Genomic DNA, 18,148 nt, shown 5'->3' with positions numbered 1-18,148 from the left:
GGGGGGGGGGGGGGGGGGGGGGGGGGGCACTAGGGAAAGTCGAGGTTCAGGGGAAGGGAAACTGGGAAGGGGAGGCAAGCCAGGGAAGGTAGGCATCTAAGAAGAGCAGAAAAGCAGCACAGGCCCCAAGTCCGGTGGAGAGCCTCACTACCATTTACTGGGCACTCGGGGCAGGAAAGGGCTTAGAAGGCCAACCAGGACTCTGTTCTTGGATCCTCCAATGGCCCCATAAGAGAACAAGCAAGGGCAGACTGGAGTTGAAGAGTACGCCATCCCGTGGGTATTCCCTGAGACACTAGGAGGACCCCTGGCTGCAACAGATGGCTTTTAATCAAGCAGGCTGAGGACCGGGCACAGCGAGAGAGGAATGAAGGGAAGCATGGCTTTGCCGGTGGGAGCAGTCAGGGTCCTGGGGTCGCATCCACTCTGAAAGCAGAGTCCCAAGAGATGAAAAGCTGCCCTGTGCCTTGTACACACAGAAGACGAGAGAGCTAGGACCGGAACCTTGGGTGTGGAGCTCCCAGCAGAGCGCTGCTGTTTTAGATATTTATGTGGGGGTGAAGTCGAATGCCCTGCTTACCTGTCCAAATCTACACAAATCCTAGACAAGTCAGGGAGGCTTTTCTAAGTATGATCGGCTTTCCTTTTATTAGCTACCAGCCTTCTGAAGTTCGGCTGGCTCTGGCACCGCAAACATCCATGCAGACCAATGACTGTAGAGTGATCAAGCGTCAGTAGGCTGGGGACGTGTGGGTGGGTGGCCATGATGCCCACCATGCCCATGGTCACCTGCCCTGCCTGGATTGGCAGCTGGAAAGGGTGGTATGGTGGTGGGTCTTCCAAGGACAACTCCAACTAGGCAGCAGCCCATAGGAGTTGACTGTCTGTAACACTTTAGTTAATGGAAGCATCCGTCAAAATTAGGCAACAAAATATCTAGTGGTTATCTCCCAAAATTCTGGTCAACGAAAAATGAGAGTGATTCTGGAGAAGCTTTGGGGCAAGGTTTGCTTGCTTTTGGAAAGAGATACCAAGAAGAGACAGCCCCCTCTCTTTCCTCTGGATACATTATCTGCATGTGATGGTGGGATCCCTGCAGCCATCTTGTTACCGTGAAGGGTTGGAGCCCGATGATGGCATCCTTTAGCCATGTTAGTGAACTGATGAATTAACCAATCTTGGAGCTGTCCTACCACTAGACTTTATTATGTGAGATTCATTCATTCGCTCAGCCACTCATTAAGGCAATAACTATTAAATGAGCACTGAGAAATGCCAAGCACTGCTCAAAGCATCTGGAATACTACAGAGAACAAAACACAAAAGATCATGGTCTAAATTTGCTTATTGCTTCCCCATCCTTAAGTCTTTGTGACCTGAACCAGAAGCCTTTTAACTTATACCCTGCTGATCTCACATTGGCTTCATAGGTAATTGAAAAGCCTACAATCAAGCATCATACGCATAATCCAAAGGACACTTCTTGGTCCATATCTTATGTGATGTGTCTATATTTGACACTTTAAACCACTTTTTCCCAAAACTTTGTCTTGGCTTCCATTCTGATACACATTTCCGGTTTACTTCCTATTTTTCTGTCCACTTCCAGTCTTGCAGGGTTTTTTCTTATTCCCAGACCATTTTTGCTTTACTACCAGAACATTTAATGTTGGGGTTCCATGGGGTTTTCTATCAGGATCATTTATGTTCCCATTCTACATCTTCTCTGGGAACTATCGTCAACTTGTGTGATTTAATAACCATTTATATGACTCTTCCAAACCTGCATTTCCAAACCAGTTGTCTCTCTTGAGCTTCAGATCTGTATCTTTAGTGGTCTGCATAGATATTTGGGTATGTCTACCCAGTGTGGTCAAACCATGGCAATATTTTGTGATCTCAGCTCGCCTATTTTGGGTCCTGGCTCAGTAAATGGCCCCAGTATCTGCCCACTCAGTCACCCAAGCCAGAATCCCGAGTATCAGCCATGCTTACACTCTTCCCTTCTCTTCCCCAAATCTCAGCAGTCACAGGGCCCTCTTGATTCCATCTCCTCTAATTCTCCAGTCTGTCCTCTCCCCAGATGTCGCCCCATTCCTGTTACCCTCCAACACGTCACTGAATCCCAGCAATGGTCACTATCTGGACACCCTGACTCATGTCTTGGCCTCCATGTTCTTCTCCGTAGGCAGAACAATGAGGTTGCAAATCCGATCATGCAGAAAACCCTTCTAAAGCCCCTCACAGCCCTCAGGATAAAGGATAAACAACAACTATAATTTTCCTGTCTGCATGATCCATCCCAATGCCCCCTTGCCTTACTAAACACACACTCTCTTCTCCCTCCCTTTTCCCCAACTTGGTGCCTCCACGTGGGCTAGTCCTTCCCCTTCTGACATTCTCCCAACCTGTCCAGCTTCTCTGGGATAATTCTCATCACATGCCAGGTTTTCTCGGAGACACCACTCTTTCCGGGATGCCTTCCCTAAGTCTCTAGGCCCGGGCAGGTGATGCTTCCATGTGCCCCCGGACAGCCTGCACCTTCCCCGTCATAACTGTGGAGTGCCTGAACCCTACTCCCAGGACTGGGGGTTCTGTTAGCCAGGGAAGCCTGGCCTGTCCCTCCTAAGTACTCCCGGTGCCCAGGATGGTGCCCACAACATAACAGGTATTCAACAAATATGCAAGGGATGAGTAAATTGACTGGGGATGCTCACTTGTGGCTGTAACAATAATTTCAGTCACTGTTTGGCTGGGGATGGTGATTTTTTTTTTTTAAAGAACCATATTGCTTAAGAGAATTTTGATCACAACTTCTATTTATTCTCTTTATTGTTTAAAGCACTTTCCAACTACCCCAGTCGGGCAAATCCACTGTACTAGGCTCTGAGGTGCTTCACCAGTCACGAGTGTCGTTGATGCTAAAGGTAAACACCATTTTTATTTCCGCACAGCTACTCTCCACCATAGCTTTCAGAAGGTGCCATTTTTAGGGAAGGCCTCAGAAACAGCGAAAAACGTGACAAAGTAATCGTGCCCGGTAAAGGCTGTGAAAAGCATTTCCCACAAACTCTGACTTGAAACGTCTACGCACCTCCGGTACCAGATAAACAACGTGACTTCAGGAGGCCCAAGCCTACTACGTTCATCTCCTTTGATACACAGGAGAATTTTTAATTTTTAAAATATGGTGACCTTTTAATTTAAATAGTGGGCTTTTTTTCCCTTCTTCTTCTCTTGAATGCCAGAGAAGGGAAAATGCAGCCTCGTGCATAAAAGAGTTGTCCATTTCAGAGAGCTTCTGTTTGTGCTTATAATTAAAAACAACACCTTCCAAAATGTTGCTCTCACTCGATTAAGGCAAAAAGCACACTTCAGTGCACTTTATTCTTTGCCATGAAATGTTATCTCTAACTCCCAGCACACAGGGGAAAGGGAGGTTGCTCACCAGCCCCCAGTCAGTTCTATTCTGACATGGCCCCCTGCTCTTCTTCCCTCACTGGTGGGCTGTCTCCTTCCCTGGGTCTCGGTGGGACTGCCCTGGAGACTCCTGGGAGAGCTGCTGCGGCCCTAGCTATAATTCTTGCACGTTCCAGCTCCCCTTAAGGGGTGATGTCGTACCATCCCACTGCTGAGAGATGGTCTCCCCTCCCTCTCCTGCCTCTCCTTCCCTCTCCTGCCCATCCATGTGAATTAAACACACCTGTCCTGTATGCAGCAGGTGACCCTGGGGGAGAACTAAGGTTCTTCAGGAAAATTCAGCACAATCGCCACTGTTAACCCTGATATTCTTCAAATCCAGCATTACATTTATTTGTAGAGATTATCTGCAACCACACTAATAACCACACTTACTAAGATCTTCTGACTACCAACTGGCAACATGTTACAAAGTTTTCCTGTGTTCCCATAAATTCCAAATGGAGGACACACCGGCTTAGCAGGGGTTTTAAGCGTCCACACTCGCTGGCGGCCATGGATCCGTTGACAAGGCAATAACCTCGCCGGGCTTCCACCACTTAATCTCTGTGTTGGAAAAATAACATTCGCTTTGCCAGGTGACCTCTTGAGAGTCTTGCTAAGTCAGAGAAATATTATCACTATTTTAGTAATAGCCAAACCATACATTGTTTTCAGGGTATTTTTCTCCTTAATACTTAAAAGGCACTGTCTGAAAGTCGAGTATTTAGCACCCATCTCCATAAACATACACATAATAATGATATTGCCTATTTCAATAACTGGCGATGAAGTTTCATGGACCATAAAGCTGAATAAAGAAGGGGGATCAGAGAATCAGGAAGTTCACCGACACAAGCGAATAAACCAAGTGGTGTGAGCAGGCAGGGACGGCCGCCGGTTTGCACACGTGCTTCATTCCATAAACGTTTACTGGACATCAGCTATGGCCCAGGCACTGTTGTGGGCTCCCGGGCTGCATCCGTGTACAACCCGGGCCAAGACCCCACCCCATGTGCTGGAGGTTCTGTTTCAGTGAGGACGGACAGGTGAGAGAAAGGGTAACACAACAGATAAGGAATTGAGAGAGCTTGTTTGAAGGTGATATAAGAGACAGAAACTAAAAAAAGAATGAAAACAGAACAGGGGAAGGGGAGGAAGGACTTAGGGAAGGAGGAACAATGTAAAATCTGGCTGCTGCAGGATAAGTGTCATTGAGAAGGTGACATCTGAGCAAAGACTTGAAAAGAGAGGGAGCTGTGTGGATGGATATGTGGGGGAAGAGGATTCCAGGAGAGGGAGCGGCCAATGCCAATATCAAGGGCTGGAAAGCGGGGCTGGAGATGTGTCATCAAGAGGAAGTTAAGAGGGGCGCCTGGGTGGCTCAGTCAGTTGAGCGTCTGCCTTTGGCTCAGGTCATGATCGGGGTCCTGGGATTGAGCCCCAGGTCAGGCTCCCTGCTCAGCAGGGAGTCTGCTTCTCCCTCTGCCTCTGCCGCTCCCCCTGCTTGTGTGCTCTCTCAAATAAATAAAATCTTAAAAAAAAAAAAAAAAGGAAATTATGAGGAGGTATGGCCAGGGAGTTGAAGCAAATTTAGGGGCTGGAGTGCAAATCACAGAGGTCTTTGTAGGCTGTCGCAGGAACTTGGAGTATCTCCTAGTGAAATGGGGAGCCACTGCAGGCTCTGAGGCGGGAGGGGAGGGCGGTGGTGGTGGAGTGTGATGTGCTCTGATTTACAGAGAACTGAGAGAGAGAGAGAGAGAGAGAGAGAGAGGCAAATGTAGTATAGAGGCTTGAATTTAAAAGGAACATACTGAGTCAAAGTTTTTTTGGAAGTAAGTGGTAGGACCCATGCCCCCGTTTCAGCCACAGATCATTTAATTTCTCTGTGTAAGTATCAAGTTCTCCATGATTGCATTTAACCAAGATCATGGCTCCACTCAATGACTTCATCTTTTTACCCTGCTGCTTTGTTTTTCTTCATAGGGCTTATCACTCCTTGACTTCACTCCTTGAAATATCTAATTATGTCCTATTTCCTTTAGTAGAATAGAAACTCTGAGAAGGGGAGGATTTTGCTCTTTTGGTCATCACTGTAGCTCAACACACAGGGGACCGCCAGGCACAGAGAGGGTACTCAGGACCAATTTGCTGAATGAAGAAATGTATGTGAGTCTAAGAGAACCATCACATTCTGATTCAAACACACAGGCCACAAGGTTGGGAAATAAATTGTTAAAAAATAAGCTGCCTATCAAATCACAGATTATTTTCCACCACTAGTTGGTTTTAACATTTTTTGCAATTTAGAATGATGAGTTTACCCTCTGAATGTGTACCTTGTGTTCTTCCTAAACCTGCTGTATCCACAGGGTGGAAATTTTGGAAAATGGGATTAAAAGATTTTAGGATTTCATGTCCCTACTACATCAAAACTAACAATGAAAAATTTTCTTTTTATGGAGTCTTCAACGTGTCCTACTTTCTCACATGGTCTCAATATACCCAGAGAATAAACTGTTTTCCTGGATTTTAAAACTTTTATCTAAAGTCCCTTCTCGGGGCGCCTGGGTAGCTCAGTCGTTAAGTGTCTGCCTTTGGCTCAGGGCGTGATCCCAGCGTTCTGGGATCGAGCCCCACATCAGTCTCCTCCACTGGGAGCCTGCTTCTTCCTCTCCCACTCCCCCTGCTTGTGTTCCCACTCTCGCTGGCTGTCTCTCTCTCTCTCAAATAAATAAATAAAATCTTAAAAAAAAAAAAAGTCCTTTTGCCACTTGCTGTTCACTCACGTTGTGGCAAGAGTTCTACGTGTTTTACCCACCAGAGCCCCAGCTACAGCAAGAGAAGTGACGCCCTAGAAAGGGGAGGAGGAGGCGGAGGACAGGAAAACCCAAGAGGAGGGGTAGGAGGAAAACTGAATCGGGCCGGGGGTGGGGGTGTCTTCGTGTCGGCCCCCCACATGGTCAAGAGTGGGTCGCAGATCCTCACACCTCAGATGAAAGAGGGGCAGTCATGTTTCTTCCAAACTCTTGGACCTGCTGACTGAGGGCGAGGCATGGAAAGGGTCTCGACACCTGTAAAGGGTGAGATCGACTACTAATAATGGTGTGTTACCACCTCTCAAGAATTTACATGGGGCGACAACCACCATTCTATGTGACATATTGTTAAGGACTGAGTGGTATCCTCCCCACCTCCCGAATTCCTCTATTGAATCCCACACACCCAGTGTGACTGTATTTGGAGGAAGGGCCTTGAAGGAGAAAATTAAGGTTCAATGGGCTTATAAGGGAGGGGCCTGGATCCAACAGGGGTGATGTCCTTCTAGGAACAGGAAGGGACACTACAAGTGTGTGTCCATGGAAGGAAGGCCATGGGCGGACACGGTGAGAAGGCAGCCAAGGTAAGCAGAGAGACTTCACCAGAAATCAATCCTGCTGACATCATGATCTCGGACTTCCGGCCTCTAGAACACTGAGGAAGGACATTTCCGTCTGTGCCATTCTGTTATGGCTGCCCAAGCACACTAACATCACATGTTATCCCAGGTAAACCTCATTACGACATTATCCACACTTTTCGATAAAGACACAGAAGCACAGAGAAGGTAAGCAACTTGACTGAAGTTGCACAGCTCATCAGTGGTAGAACTGCAATTGAACCCAAGCAATCGGACGCCAGGGCCCGTGTTCCTCACAGCTGATATAAGGTAACATGATTAATATCCACAGTGATACAAACGGATGCTTTTTTGTTTTTTTTTTTAAAGATTTTAAAGAGATGAAGAGAGCGAGTAAGAGCACACAAGAGGGGGAGGAGCAGTGGGAGAAGGAGGGAGAGAGAGACTCTCAAGCAAACTCCCTGTTGAGTATTGAGCCTGACTCGGGGCTCGATCCCAGGACCCTGAGACCATGACCTGAGCCGAAACCAAGAGTCAGATGCTTAACTGAGTCACCCAGGTGCCCCTCCAATGCATACTTTTTATCAGAAAAACCCAAAGCAAATACAAAGCCCTGCGTGTACTCTGTGCAATGAATTTCTGGTTTTAGTCCCTCTCTTCTCCTCTTCCCATCACCCAAACAACAATTTCTGTGAGCTTTATCTATCTCAAGCATGATCTGAGGCTGGGAGGACCAAACAGGAACCTCTGAGGGCTGTGTTCTCCTGGACAGAACGCGCTAGTAAGGAAGGCGGCCAACACCGAACAGAAGAGCACAGTGACAGCGAAAAGCCCAGTCGGGAAGTGGTTGTGACAAGTGGGGGCTAACCTGGTCCCTTTGTCCACAGCCAGTTCCTGAACGCACACAGTAAAGCAGCTGGGACTTGCTTGCAGGCCCCCCCCCTCAACGCTCCCCATTTCTGTCTCTAGAAAATGAGGCTTTTGCTCTAATAACCTAGGACTTCTCTGGTGAAGTCAGAAGTTACTTGGGAAATAACTTACCTTAACCCCGTTATGAGGTGGAATGGAAATAATCAATGCTATAGTCAAACGTATTCTCCAGAGTGTTCCAGAAGGTTTACGGTAAGAGATATAAAGGTTGCAAGAAGACAGGAGGGAGGGGAAGGGATCATTTCACAGGATCTGAGCAGGCTTTAAATGTGATGGAGTGTTTCCTGAAGCAAGGGGAGGCTTATTATGCAGTCCGGTACCTGGAGTCAGACGCTAACCATCTCTGCTGCGGAGCTCCGATGGGGGAAGCAGCAAGGATTAAGGTCCACGCAGGGGATGCCTGGGGCTTGGACAGGAAGCAAGACATCGGAGAAACGCGACGACGTTGTGGCTTTCTCTTCCCCTGAGAGCTTAATCCACCAGAGAACTGTATTTTGGGAAGGCCTTACCCAGCAGGAGAAGGATCAAGTGGTCACAAAAGGGATTTCCTGGCCCCAGGAGGTGCTCTGAAATAGCACAACTTCACCCCTACCTCCAGCACCCCTGCCACGTAGGGCAGGGCGGGGCCACTTCCTACTTGTGGCACTTCGGGGTGGCCATCTGTGCTAAGAGAAAGTACTTGAGGAGTGCCACCGGGAAGGCCCGTGATGGGAATGGACGAGGGGACGTGAGCCCAAGGCGTAAGGACCGAGTCACTGAACACGCGGAAGCAGAGAGGTGGACCAAAGTAAGAAACCCAACCTGCCTTTTTGTATCAGAATACAAGCCAGGCCCGGAGAAGACTCCCAGGAACATGGTCAACGCAGGATTACAGGGTTGCTGAACGGTCAAGATGTGTCTTTGCAGTAGAATATGTGCTTTAATCACCTGGCCCAGCAAATAACACCCGCTTCAAGCAACAGGGAGACTGGAGACGGACAATCACCGGTGATGACGCATCAAGATGGAAGACGAGAGTTTGCCATTTCACAGAGGCCTTAACATGGACAGTGGAAGGGAAAGAGGGAAGGAGGAGAGGAGGGGACAGGGAGGAGAGGAGGGGTTAGTGGAGAGGCTAGAAGGATGGGGGGAGCGGGAAGAAGAAGGGAGGAGGGAGAAGGAGGGGGAAGGAGAGGAGGGATGAGGTGGGAGGGGGAAGAAGAAGGGAGGAGGGGGAGGAGGGGGAAGGAGAGGGAAGAGGAGGAGGGAGAAGAGGGGAAGGAGGGGGGAAGACGGAGGGGGGAAGACAGAGGGGAGGAGTGGGGAGGACAGAGGGGAGGAAGGAGGAGGAGAGAGTGAGAAGGGGGAGAAGGAGGGAAAGGAAGTGGGGGAGAGGGAGAGGAGGAGGCAGGGGGAGGAGAGGGGAAGAGACAGGGGAGGAGAGACAGGGGTGAGGGTAGCTGAGGGGAGAGGAGGGGTGAGGGGGAGGAGAGAAAGCCTAATTTAAAACAGCAAAACTCTTAAAAAATAAAAATGAAGAACACTTAATATATCATTTAAACCACTGCATACATTTGTACTTAAAGACGGGCACTCAATAAGCAAAAGACAGTGTTCACTGACAAACCCTTGTGGACACTTTCACAAGGCACCTGCAGCATCCTGCCCATATTATCATTCGAAATTATCATTTGAAATATCTTATGTGTACAGTTATATTTTATAATGTTCTCTGCGTTGCCTTTTTTTTTTTTTAAAGATTTTATTTATTTATTTGACAGAGATAGACAGCCAGCGAGAGAGGGAACACAAGCAGGGGCAGTGGGAGAGGAAGAAGCAGGATCATAGCGGAGGAGCCCGATGTGGGGCTCGATCCCACAATGCCGGGATCATGCCCTGAGCCGAAGGCAGACGCTTAACCGCTGTACCACCCAGGCGCCCCTGCGTTGCCTTCTTTTACTGTGGGGAGACAGAAGGCCGCTAAAAAAAAAATCTGTCAAGAAAATTCTAGATGCCCGTAGATTTTTAACATGTGTCTTGGGAACCCCCACTGCCCGAAAGAGCCTCGGCACTTAACTTCGCCCCAGCTGTGTGTGTTCGAACAGCCACAGATTCCGACCAGGACCCACACCGTTCCTGCAGCCGTGTCATTCCGCACGGTACCCTGTGGTGTGATTCCAATGCTGAGAATAAAGGAGCCTGATTTCTCTATAATACTGAGAGCTCTGGCGTGGTCTGCGAAATTTTCTCTTCCCTCCAAAACTGTCCGTGGAGTTTTCAAGGTTCAAATCCTGATAAAGCAATGCAAAACACGGAATCCAACTCCGAGAAGTACGCACACCCATTCCATGCACGGCTTTCCAGGGCCCAAGGAGCAGACCGGTCCCCCTTACCTTTATCATAGATTTCCTTCAAGACCCCTCGTTTTATCAGCTCCTCTCTGCTTTGCCTCATTGATATTTTCCTTTCCAGGGCTACGAGCAAAACACAGAGAAGCAGGTGTGAGTTGGTAACAAAGACATTTTTCAAGGCATGTGTTAACATGGATTAAAAAGTAACATACAGAAAAGCCTCTGTAAATTACGTTTCATTAATGTAAGTTAATGAAATACGATAAGCATTTTAATCAGATTATTTCATCCAATCTTCAAAACGATCTTCAAACTACCTATGAGGTAGGAGCTCTTATTTCCCTTTATTTCACCCCGCTTTAGGGTTTAGTATTCTGTAGCATAGAGAAATTCAACAACTTGTCAGAATAACAGAACTACTGACAAGAGGAGCGGGGATTCAAAGGCAGAAATGCTGTCTCCAACCTCGGCACAGTCTCTGTGTCACAGCACATCGTCCTGATTGTGGCATTTCCTTGTGAGTGGGATTTAATGATGTCTTTCGTACAGTTCATGTCTCACGGAGGATTTTGTTCCTTCCCGACTATTAAAAAAAAATGGTATGAAAACATCTCCTACAAAACTCTCTGAAGTGAGAGATGGGGGGGTGGGGGCAGGTAGTGGGGGACCCCCATGGGACAGGTGCCCATTGCTTTCCTCTCTTAGCCTCCAAATCCAAGCGGACAAGCAAGCTGTGAGCTGCCCAGTTATGAAACACACATCCACTGGGGTTTGGCTGAGCCCCTGAGCGGGACACTGAGGCAGGTGGCGCTGGAGGAGGGAAGAGGTTACTTTGGTTGCTTTTGAGAATCTCCACATCCTTTGGATGCACAGTTATTCCGCAGGGAGGGGGGAAGCCAGTTATAAAGAAACTTTCACGTGGACAAATTCAGACATAGATTAACTATGCACGTACAAAGCTCTGTAGAATTTAGTACGAAGAATTCAAGTCAGCGCTAGAAAGCAAGCAAGGAAACAGGGACTAGGATTCTGTTACCTACTAGCCAAGTGACCTTGATCAAGTTACTCGGTCAGTCTGAGAAACACTGATGCCTCAGCCCCCGCTTCTCTGATTTAATAGGTCCAGGGTGGGACCCTGGACATTTATATTGTCATGAAAAGCTCTCTGGGTTATTCTCAGCCATATCAAGGTTGGAAATTACCTTTTTTATATTTTTGGGACTTATTATTTTTTACGTGTTCTAACTCTCTCTTAACTTATAATGAATTAAGTGGTATGAGGCAACAAAATAAATACGAGGTTAGGCTGCACTCCCATATCGCTTCCTGAGAACATATTAATGGTAAAATGGGTACATATATATACACCCATAGAAGTGAGTCAGGAGGGCTGTACGGAGGTCAAGCCAGAAAGGTGGGTGTAGGAATCACTGGAATGGTGCTTGGTTGGGGGGGGGGGCTGTGGGAGCTTTATGACTCATACCAAATGACATGACGTGGGGGCAGGAGGGCAGAAGAGGAACGCCCAGAAAAGGGAGAGAGAACTGCATGCAGTTAGGTTAGAAAGTTCTGTCTGCTTTTGTTAGGAGTAAGTTGGGCAGTTAGGTAGTCAGGGCCAGGGTCCCCAACAAGAAAATATGGAGTCAGGGCAGCTAAAATAGCACTAGCATCCTGACACGCAGCTTAGACAGGACCATGCTAGCATTCTGCGTTGCAGCCTTTGCAGAAATGACTTCCGCAAAACGTCCTAAAAGAAGATAATTAACCACAAAGCATTTGTCAATATCATAGTTAAGGTGAGGCTAAGACATAAGCCCCCGGATGTCAGCGAAAAAAAGACCATTAGCACAGAGACATTAACCTAATAGGCAGACAGATACACGACCAAAGCCCTGACTGGCACGACTCAGCACATCCTGATGGCTGAAGACTGGATAGGCAAGGTGAAGCAGGGGTTTTTAAGCAAGGATTTTGTGAACAGATTTTGGGGGTGGCATCGAGCCTCCCAGAAAGCATGCATAAAGAGGTGCTCTGCCAATCCCGTACTGAGCCACAAATTGAATGAATTTCCCTTAAGCAGAATGAGGTTTCTCAGGGGCTTTTCAAAACCACAGATGGACGTGGAAGGACCTGATGCCCAGCACTAAAGGAAGAATCAGCAGCAGGTGGGCAAAGCCATGGGCCTGGCGGTCTGGGATGGCAAGTTTCAGCAGAACGTGGGTGCTCCCAGCCCAATCATTCAGCCATGCGGACTCTGTGGACTCCCGGTGCTCATCCAACAATGACAGACCCCCTGTCCATGGCGAAAGGCACTCCTCCAGGGGCTGGAGATGATGGAGACTGAAGGGACAATCCCTACCCTCGCAGTTGACAGACTGATGTGTGGTTCAGACGGTCATCAAATAGTATTAGCTAATGTGTGATTACAAAACAAGGTAAGTCCTGTTAAAAGAAAGAGACTACTGGTCATATGATCAGTAACCTCCCCTACGGGGCCATGAGAAAAGGCTTTTCTGAGGAAGGGACCCACAAGTGGAGTCTGAAAGACGAATATATATTATCTCAGCAAAGGGCAGTCAGGTTGGGGCTGAGGGAAACACCCCAGACATAGCAAGCCGGGCAGTGGCTCCTGATGGGAGGAACCATGGCACTGCTGGCAAAGAGAAAGCACCCGACGTTACTACACCCACCACCACCAGACGGATGGGGGGCTGGGCCATGAAGGGCCTCATGGACCATGCTGTTTTAAGGGCAATGGAAATAAACCATCAGAGATCAATGCCCACATCACCATGGAGAATGGATGGGAGGCAGGCCAGTTCTTGGGGATTCCCTAGTCTAGGCAAGAAATGATGGTCACTTGGACCAAGATGCTGGTGATGGCGATGCAGGCAAAGAATGCATTCAAGTCATGTGAAGGTGGCAAGGTGGCCATGGTGTCGCGTTAAGGACATGAAGGAAAGAGGGGTCAAGGGTAACTGGTTCCTGACTTGCAGAGCTGAACGGACGGTGGTGCTGATGACTCAGTGGGGGATGCGGGTTGAGAATCAGGTTTGTAGGGAAGATGGCGAGCCTAATGTTAGCTATATTTAAGTGGGGATATCAAGTACATGCTGGGGAAATGTAGCCGCACACTTTCTAAAACAAGGACGAGGGGTAACTAAGACCATGCTGTACCGGCACAGACTATGGTAAACTTTTTCAGGTACCAGTGTTTCTCAAACTTCTCCATGGAACCACTCCTAACGGCAAAGCAGTAATGCCAGGGGCTCCAACGGTAGGACCGAGTTGGCTGTCCCAAGCATGCCGTTTCTTTACTGTACTGAGTTTTGCCTTAAGAATTAAGGTGGAAGAGTTCCTGGGTGGCTTAGCCGGTTAAGCGTCTGCCTTCGGCTCAGGTCATGATCCTGGGGTCCTGAGATCGAGTCCCACATCTGGGCTCCCTGCTCAGCTGGGAGCCTGCTTCTCTCTCTCTGCCCTTCCCCCTGCTCATGCTCTCTCTCTCCCGCTCTCTTAAACAAAAATCTTTTTCAAAAAAAAGAACTAAGTGAAGCTCACATAAAAATCTATTTGCATTTATTTATTTATTTATTTTTTTAAGGTTTTATTTATTTATTTGACAGAGATAGAGACAGGCAGCGAGAAAGGGAACACAAGCAGGGGGAGTGGGAGAGGAATAAGCAGGCTCATAGCGGAAGAGCCTGATGTGGGGCTCGATCCCATAACGCCGGGATCACGACCTGAGCCGAAGGCAGACGCTTAACCGCTGAGCCACCCAGGCGCCCCTGCTTTTATTTAAATAAGAAAATACCCACCCCCAATTTCCAAGTTTAATTGACATTCTGGGAAGAGATGGCTTCTTTATCCTTTGGCTTTGTCCACTTCCTAGCCCAGAACCCTGTGCCCACAAGGGATACACGGATCATTTTGAGAAGGGTGACAGGTCATTTAACTTAATCCTCACCACATCCCATGAAGTGTTATCATTCCCATTTCTCAGAGGTAGCTGAGACCCTGCAAAATTGACTTGTTCAGAGTCAAAGAGCGGTAAGTGGCAGAGTAGAAAATGGTTAATGCCTGTTTTTTTCCATACCACGTTGTCGTGAGGATCGTTACGACGTGCCCAGGCTCTAAATATAATCTCATGTACAAGACTCTAGAAATAGAAGGTGATTTTATTATTAGTTTATTTGGGGCTGTAGGTCATGGTAAGATGGCATAATTATACTACTATTCTTAGGAGAATTTCTTCTGGGGAACTTCTACTCACTCTTTTAACAAGGTATATGTGACGCTTCTCTTCCAGTCTTATTTTTAGCAGCCCTTCCAAAGTTACAGGCAAGTTGAACTACGGGCAAAGACGAGCTCCAGCACTGCCCCTGAGGTGAAGTTAAGTGGGCTGTCTGGTGCAGAAGGATGACAGATACCCTCCGACCCGGTCTACTACCAAACTACAAAACACAGGAGGAGGAGGGTTTGGTGCGGGGGAAAGAAACGTAATGGTTTCCTGTTCATTGACCAAGACGAGGTCCGATCTGCTCTCTGCAACAACTCTGGCTTTGGGTAGTACAAAGATGAAAAAAAGAAAAACAGAGAAGAAATGACAGAGTCGGAGGAAGAGAATCAACACATGAGGGAAGAGAGAAGGTGTAATAGGTATCACACCTGGCCAAAGGATAGCAGGGATAAATCAGAGAAAGTGAGATCCAGGGCATGACCGTGAGCTGACTCACTCGGCAACGCTTGGCCTCTGGGACGCAGGAAATGGAAGTTAACAGTACAAAGTCATCCATCTCTTTTATAAAAAGAAAACTGAAAAATTGTCTTGTGAGATGTGTGGTAAAAAGTAATATTCTTAGGGGCGCCTGGGTGGCTCACTCGGTTGAGTGTCTGACGCTTGGTTTCCGTTCAGGTCATGATCTCAGGGTCATGAGATTGAGTCCTGCATTGGGCTCTGAGCTGGGCGTGGAGCCTGCTTAAGATTCTCTCTCTCCCTCTGCCCCTCCTCTCTGCTCTCATTCTCTCTCTCTAAAAGAAGTAATCCTTTTATATAAAAGATGAAGTCTGTAAGGGCGATTTTAAAACAATAAATATAAATCACCAAACACAAAATCACATAAGCCAGCAAACGTGCGAAAGTCCACTGCAAGGGCAACAGCAGTTGCACAAAAGTCTATGTGCAACATAAGAGACAGCCTGAAGAGGAAAAGGGAGAAAAATTACTGATTTGCTTTTACAGACTGACAAAGAATAGCTAAGGAGGTCCAAATATGCAAAAAGAAGCTTCCTGTACCCCTCTTGCCTGGATTGAATAGATTTCTCAATTACCGTACCAAAAATAGCCCCCCAATGCCCCCCCCCCGAAACCATAATCAAAGGTTAGGATGTTCAAGGAAGACTTCCAAAGCTTGCCATCAAACTCGGCCTTAATATAAAAGCCACACAGAAATCCTTGAGACGCGTAATTATTCTTGCAACTCTATCCCTGTCTATTAATCTTGTCTTTTTACTTTCTGTATTTTTTTAAATTTCAGGTAACTCTTGGGGGTCTTGCTTATAATCCTGGTGAGACTGCCCCTCCCAAGGCTAGCCACATCCCAGATAGCACCTGACTGGCCTGTGAACATACTTTCACTGCAAACCACCTGACCCAGAGCCCAGACTCCCAACCACCTCCTTAAGGAGCTCGTACGCTACAGGCCACTAGCCACCTGCCCTCATCAGCCCAGGCCCAGGTGTCAGACAGCTGGAGATAGTCCCCATGCCCCAGAGCCCGCTGAGATGATTCGAACCAGCCAGGCAAGCTGGCTCACCCTGTCCATTCTTTCCTATGGGAAACACACTAAAGGCTCTTGCCCTCATTTTCGACATTTCCCTCCCACTCTCTCTGCCTCCTGACTGACCGCGATGCTTCCCCATATGGCCCTCCATGGCATGGCATGACTCTTTCTCTTGGACTCTGTCAGTGTAACAAAACACCTTTTTCTTTTTTTTTAAGATTTATTTGAGAAAGAGAGACAGAGCATGAGTGGAGGCAGGAACAGTGGGTTAGGGAGAGGAACAAGCAGACTCTTGTCTAACAAGACAAGCTCTGAGCAGGGAGCTCAAGGTGGGGCTCGATCCCAGGACCCTGAGATCATGACCTGAGCTGAAACCAAGAGTCGGACACTTAACCCACTGAGTTGCCAGGCATCCCTAAACCCTCTTTTGAATGGCTGACCAGGAAGATGCTAATAGAGCAAAGGGACCATCTATCCACCCACCTGTCCTCCTGGGGTCCTGGTGAAGAACTGCAGCTGGGAGAGACTGGAGCTGCTTTCCAGTGAGACCCCCGGATGGGCGGGTCCCCCATGCACTCCCCAGATAAGTATAACTAGACTTGTTTAACCTTGAGCAGACCAGTACCACAAAGTATCTGCCCAAAATAACATTTCTGGCTTTGACATAATTGATATCAGGTGCTTCTGACAGTAATTTGGACAGTGCAATTTCCTCTGGAGTCATAGAGCAGAAGAGTAGGACCATGTCATTAGCAGAGATGAGGTGATCTGTTTCCCTCGTTCCTGTGGGCGAAGTGCCTGCACCCAGGTCCCACAGGAGCTCTATCCACTGATTAAGTGTATGGGGAAAAAGGCAGGATCACAGACTCATTTTCAGCTGCAAGTTGTACAGTTAAAACTACTTCAAAAATTCTTTATGGATCTTGATTTGAACAAACCAGCTATAAAAGTGTCTTGGGGTCAGCTGGAAACACACGAATATGGACTGGGAATTAGATGATATTAGGGAATTATTATTAGTTTTGCTATATAGGATACGGATCTTGTGGTTACATAGGACATTGCCCTTATTTTTTTAGAGATGCATGATTAGAAATGTAATTAGGGTGCCTGGGTGGCTCAGTCGATTAAGCGTCTGACTCTTGATTTCAGCTCAGGTCATGATCTCAGGGTCATGAGATTGAGCCCTTCACTGGGGTCCATGCTTGAGATTCTCTCTCTCCCTCTGCTCCTCCCCACGCCCCTTTTTATTTTTATTTTTTTTATTTTTATTTTTTTTAAAGATTTTATTTATTTATTTGTCAGAGAGAGAGAGAGAGAACATAAGCAAGGGGAGCAGCAGGCAGAGGGAGAAGCAGGCTCCCCACTGAGCAAGAAGCCCAAAGCAGGACTCGATCCCAGGGCCCTGGGATCATGACTCGAGCTGAAAGCAGATGCTTAACTAAGCCACCCAGGTGTCCCCCCATGCCCCCCTTAAAAAAAAAAAAGTCTGTCATTAACTTAAAAACACTTCAAGAGGAAGGAAAAAAAAAAAAGAAAGAACAACTATGGCCAAATCTCTATTAGGTGGCAACTAAGCAATTACATTATAATACTGGTTTATAATTCTCTCAATTTCTCTTACATTTGAAAAATTTCAAAATAAAAAGTAAACACACAAAATGAATGAATCTTATAAGTAATGTTGAGTAAAGAGAGCAAGACAAAACACATATACCATGATTCCATTTACATAAAGTTAAAAAACTGGCCAAACTAGATGTATGTTTTAGGGATACATCTCCGACCTTGAAAACCACAAATACAAGCAAGGATAAAATCACAATAAAAATCGAGTCAGTGTCTGCCTTTGGTGGGGAGGAGGACTGCAATCAGAAAGGCATATCAAAGGGCACCTGGGTGGCTCAGTCAGCTGAGTGTCCGACTCTTGATTTCGGCTCAGGTCATGATCTCAGGGTCATGAGATCGAGCCCTGAGTTGTGCTCCCTGCTGGGCATGGAGTCCGCTTGGGATTCTATCTTCCTCTCCCTCTGCTCCTGCCTTCCCCTCAATAAATAAATAAAATCTTAAACCAAAAAAAAAAAAAAAAAAAGGCACATCAAGGGACTTCTGGGGACTGTTGGTAATTTTCCTGACGTGGGCAGTGGTTATGCGGAGTTTGCTTTAGAGCCACCTGTTAAACTGCACGTCGACGCTTACTACACTTTTTTCCAACGTATTTTATTTTCCCAAACAAAAACATTAAAAGG

The 18,148-nt window shown here is 47.3% G+C and overlaps 1 protein-coding gene across 3 annotated transcripts in view; it reads right to left on the bottom strand.

Moving 5' to 3' along the window:
- The window catches only part of PHACTR1 (phosphatase and actin regulator 1), a 289,593-nt gene that overhangs the window by 98,574 nt on the left and 172,871 nt on the right, over nt 1-18,148 (bottom strand). For all 3 annotated transcript variants that reach the window (XM_040645055.1, XM_040645056.1, XM_040645057.1), the window contains exon 3: nt 10,162-10,242. In XM_040645055.1, coding sequence (XP_040500989.1) covers nt 10,162-10,242 — 81 coding nt within the window. The remainder of the gene's footprint in view (nt 1-10,161; nt 10,243-18,148) is intronic.

Source organism: Ursus maritimus, unplaced genomic scaffold (assembly GCF_017311325.1).
Source record: "Ursus maritimus isolate PB19 unplaced genomic scaffold, ASM1731132v1 scaffold_30, whole genome shotgun sequence".
Lineage (NCBI taxonomy): Eukaryota > Metazoa > Chordata > Mammalia > Carnivora > Ursidae > Ursus > Ursus maritimus.
This window is presented reverse-complemented; position numbering and strand designations above follow the sequence as displayed.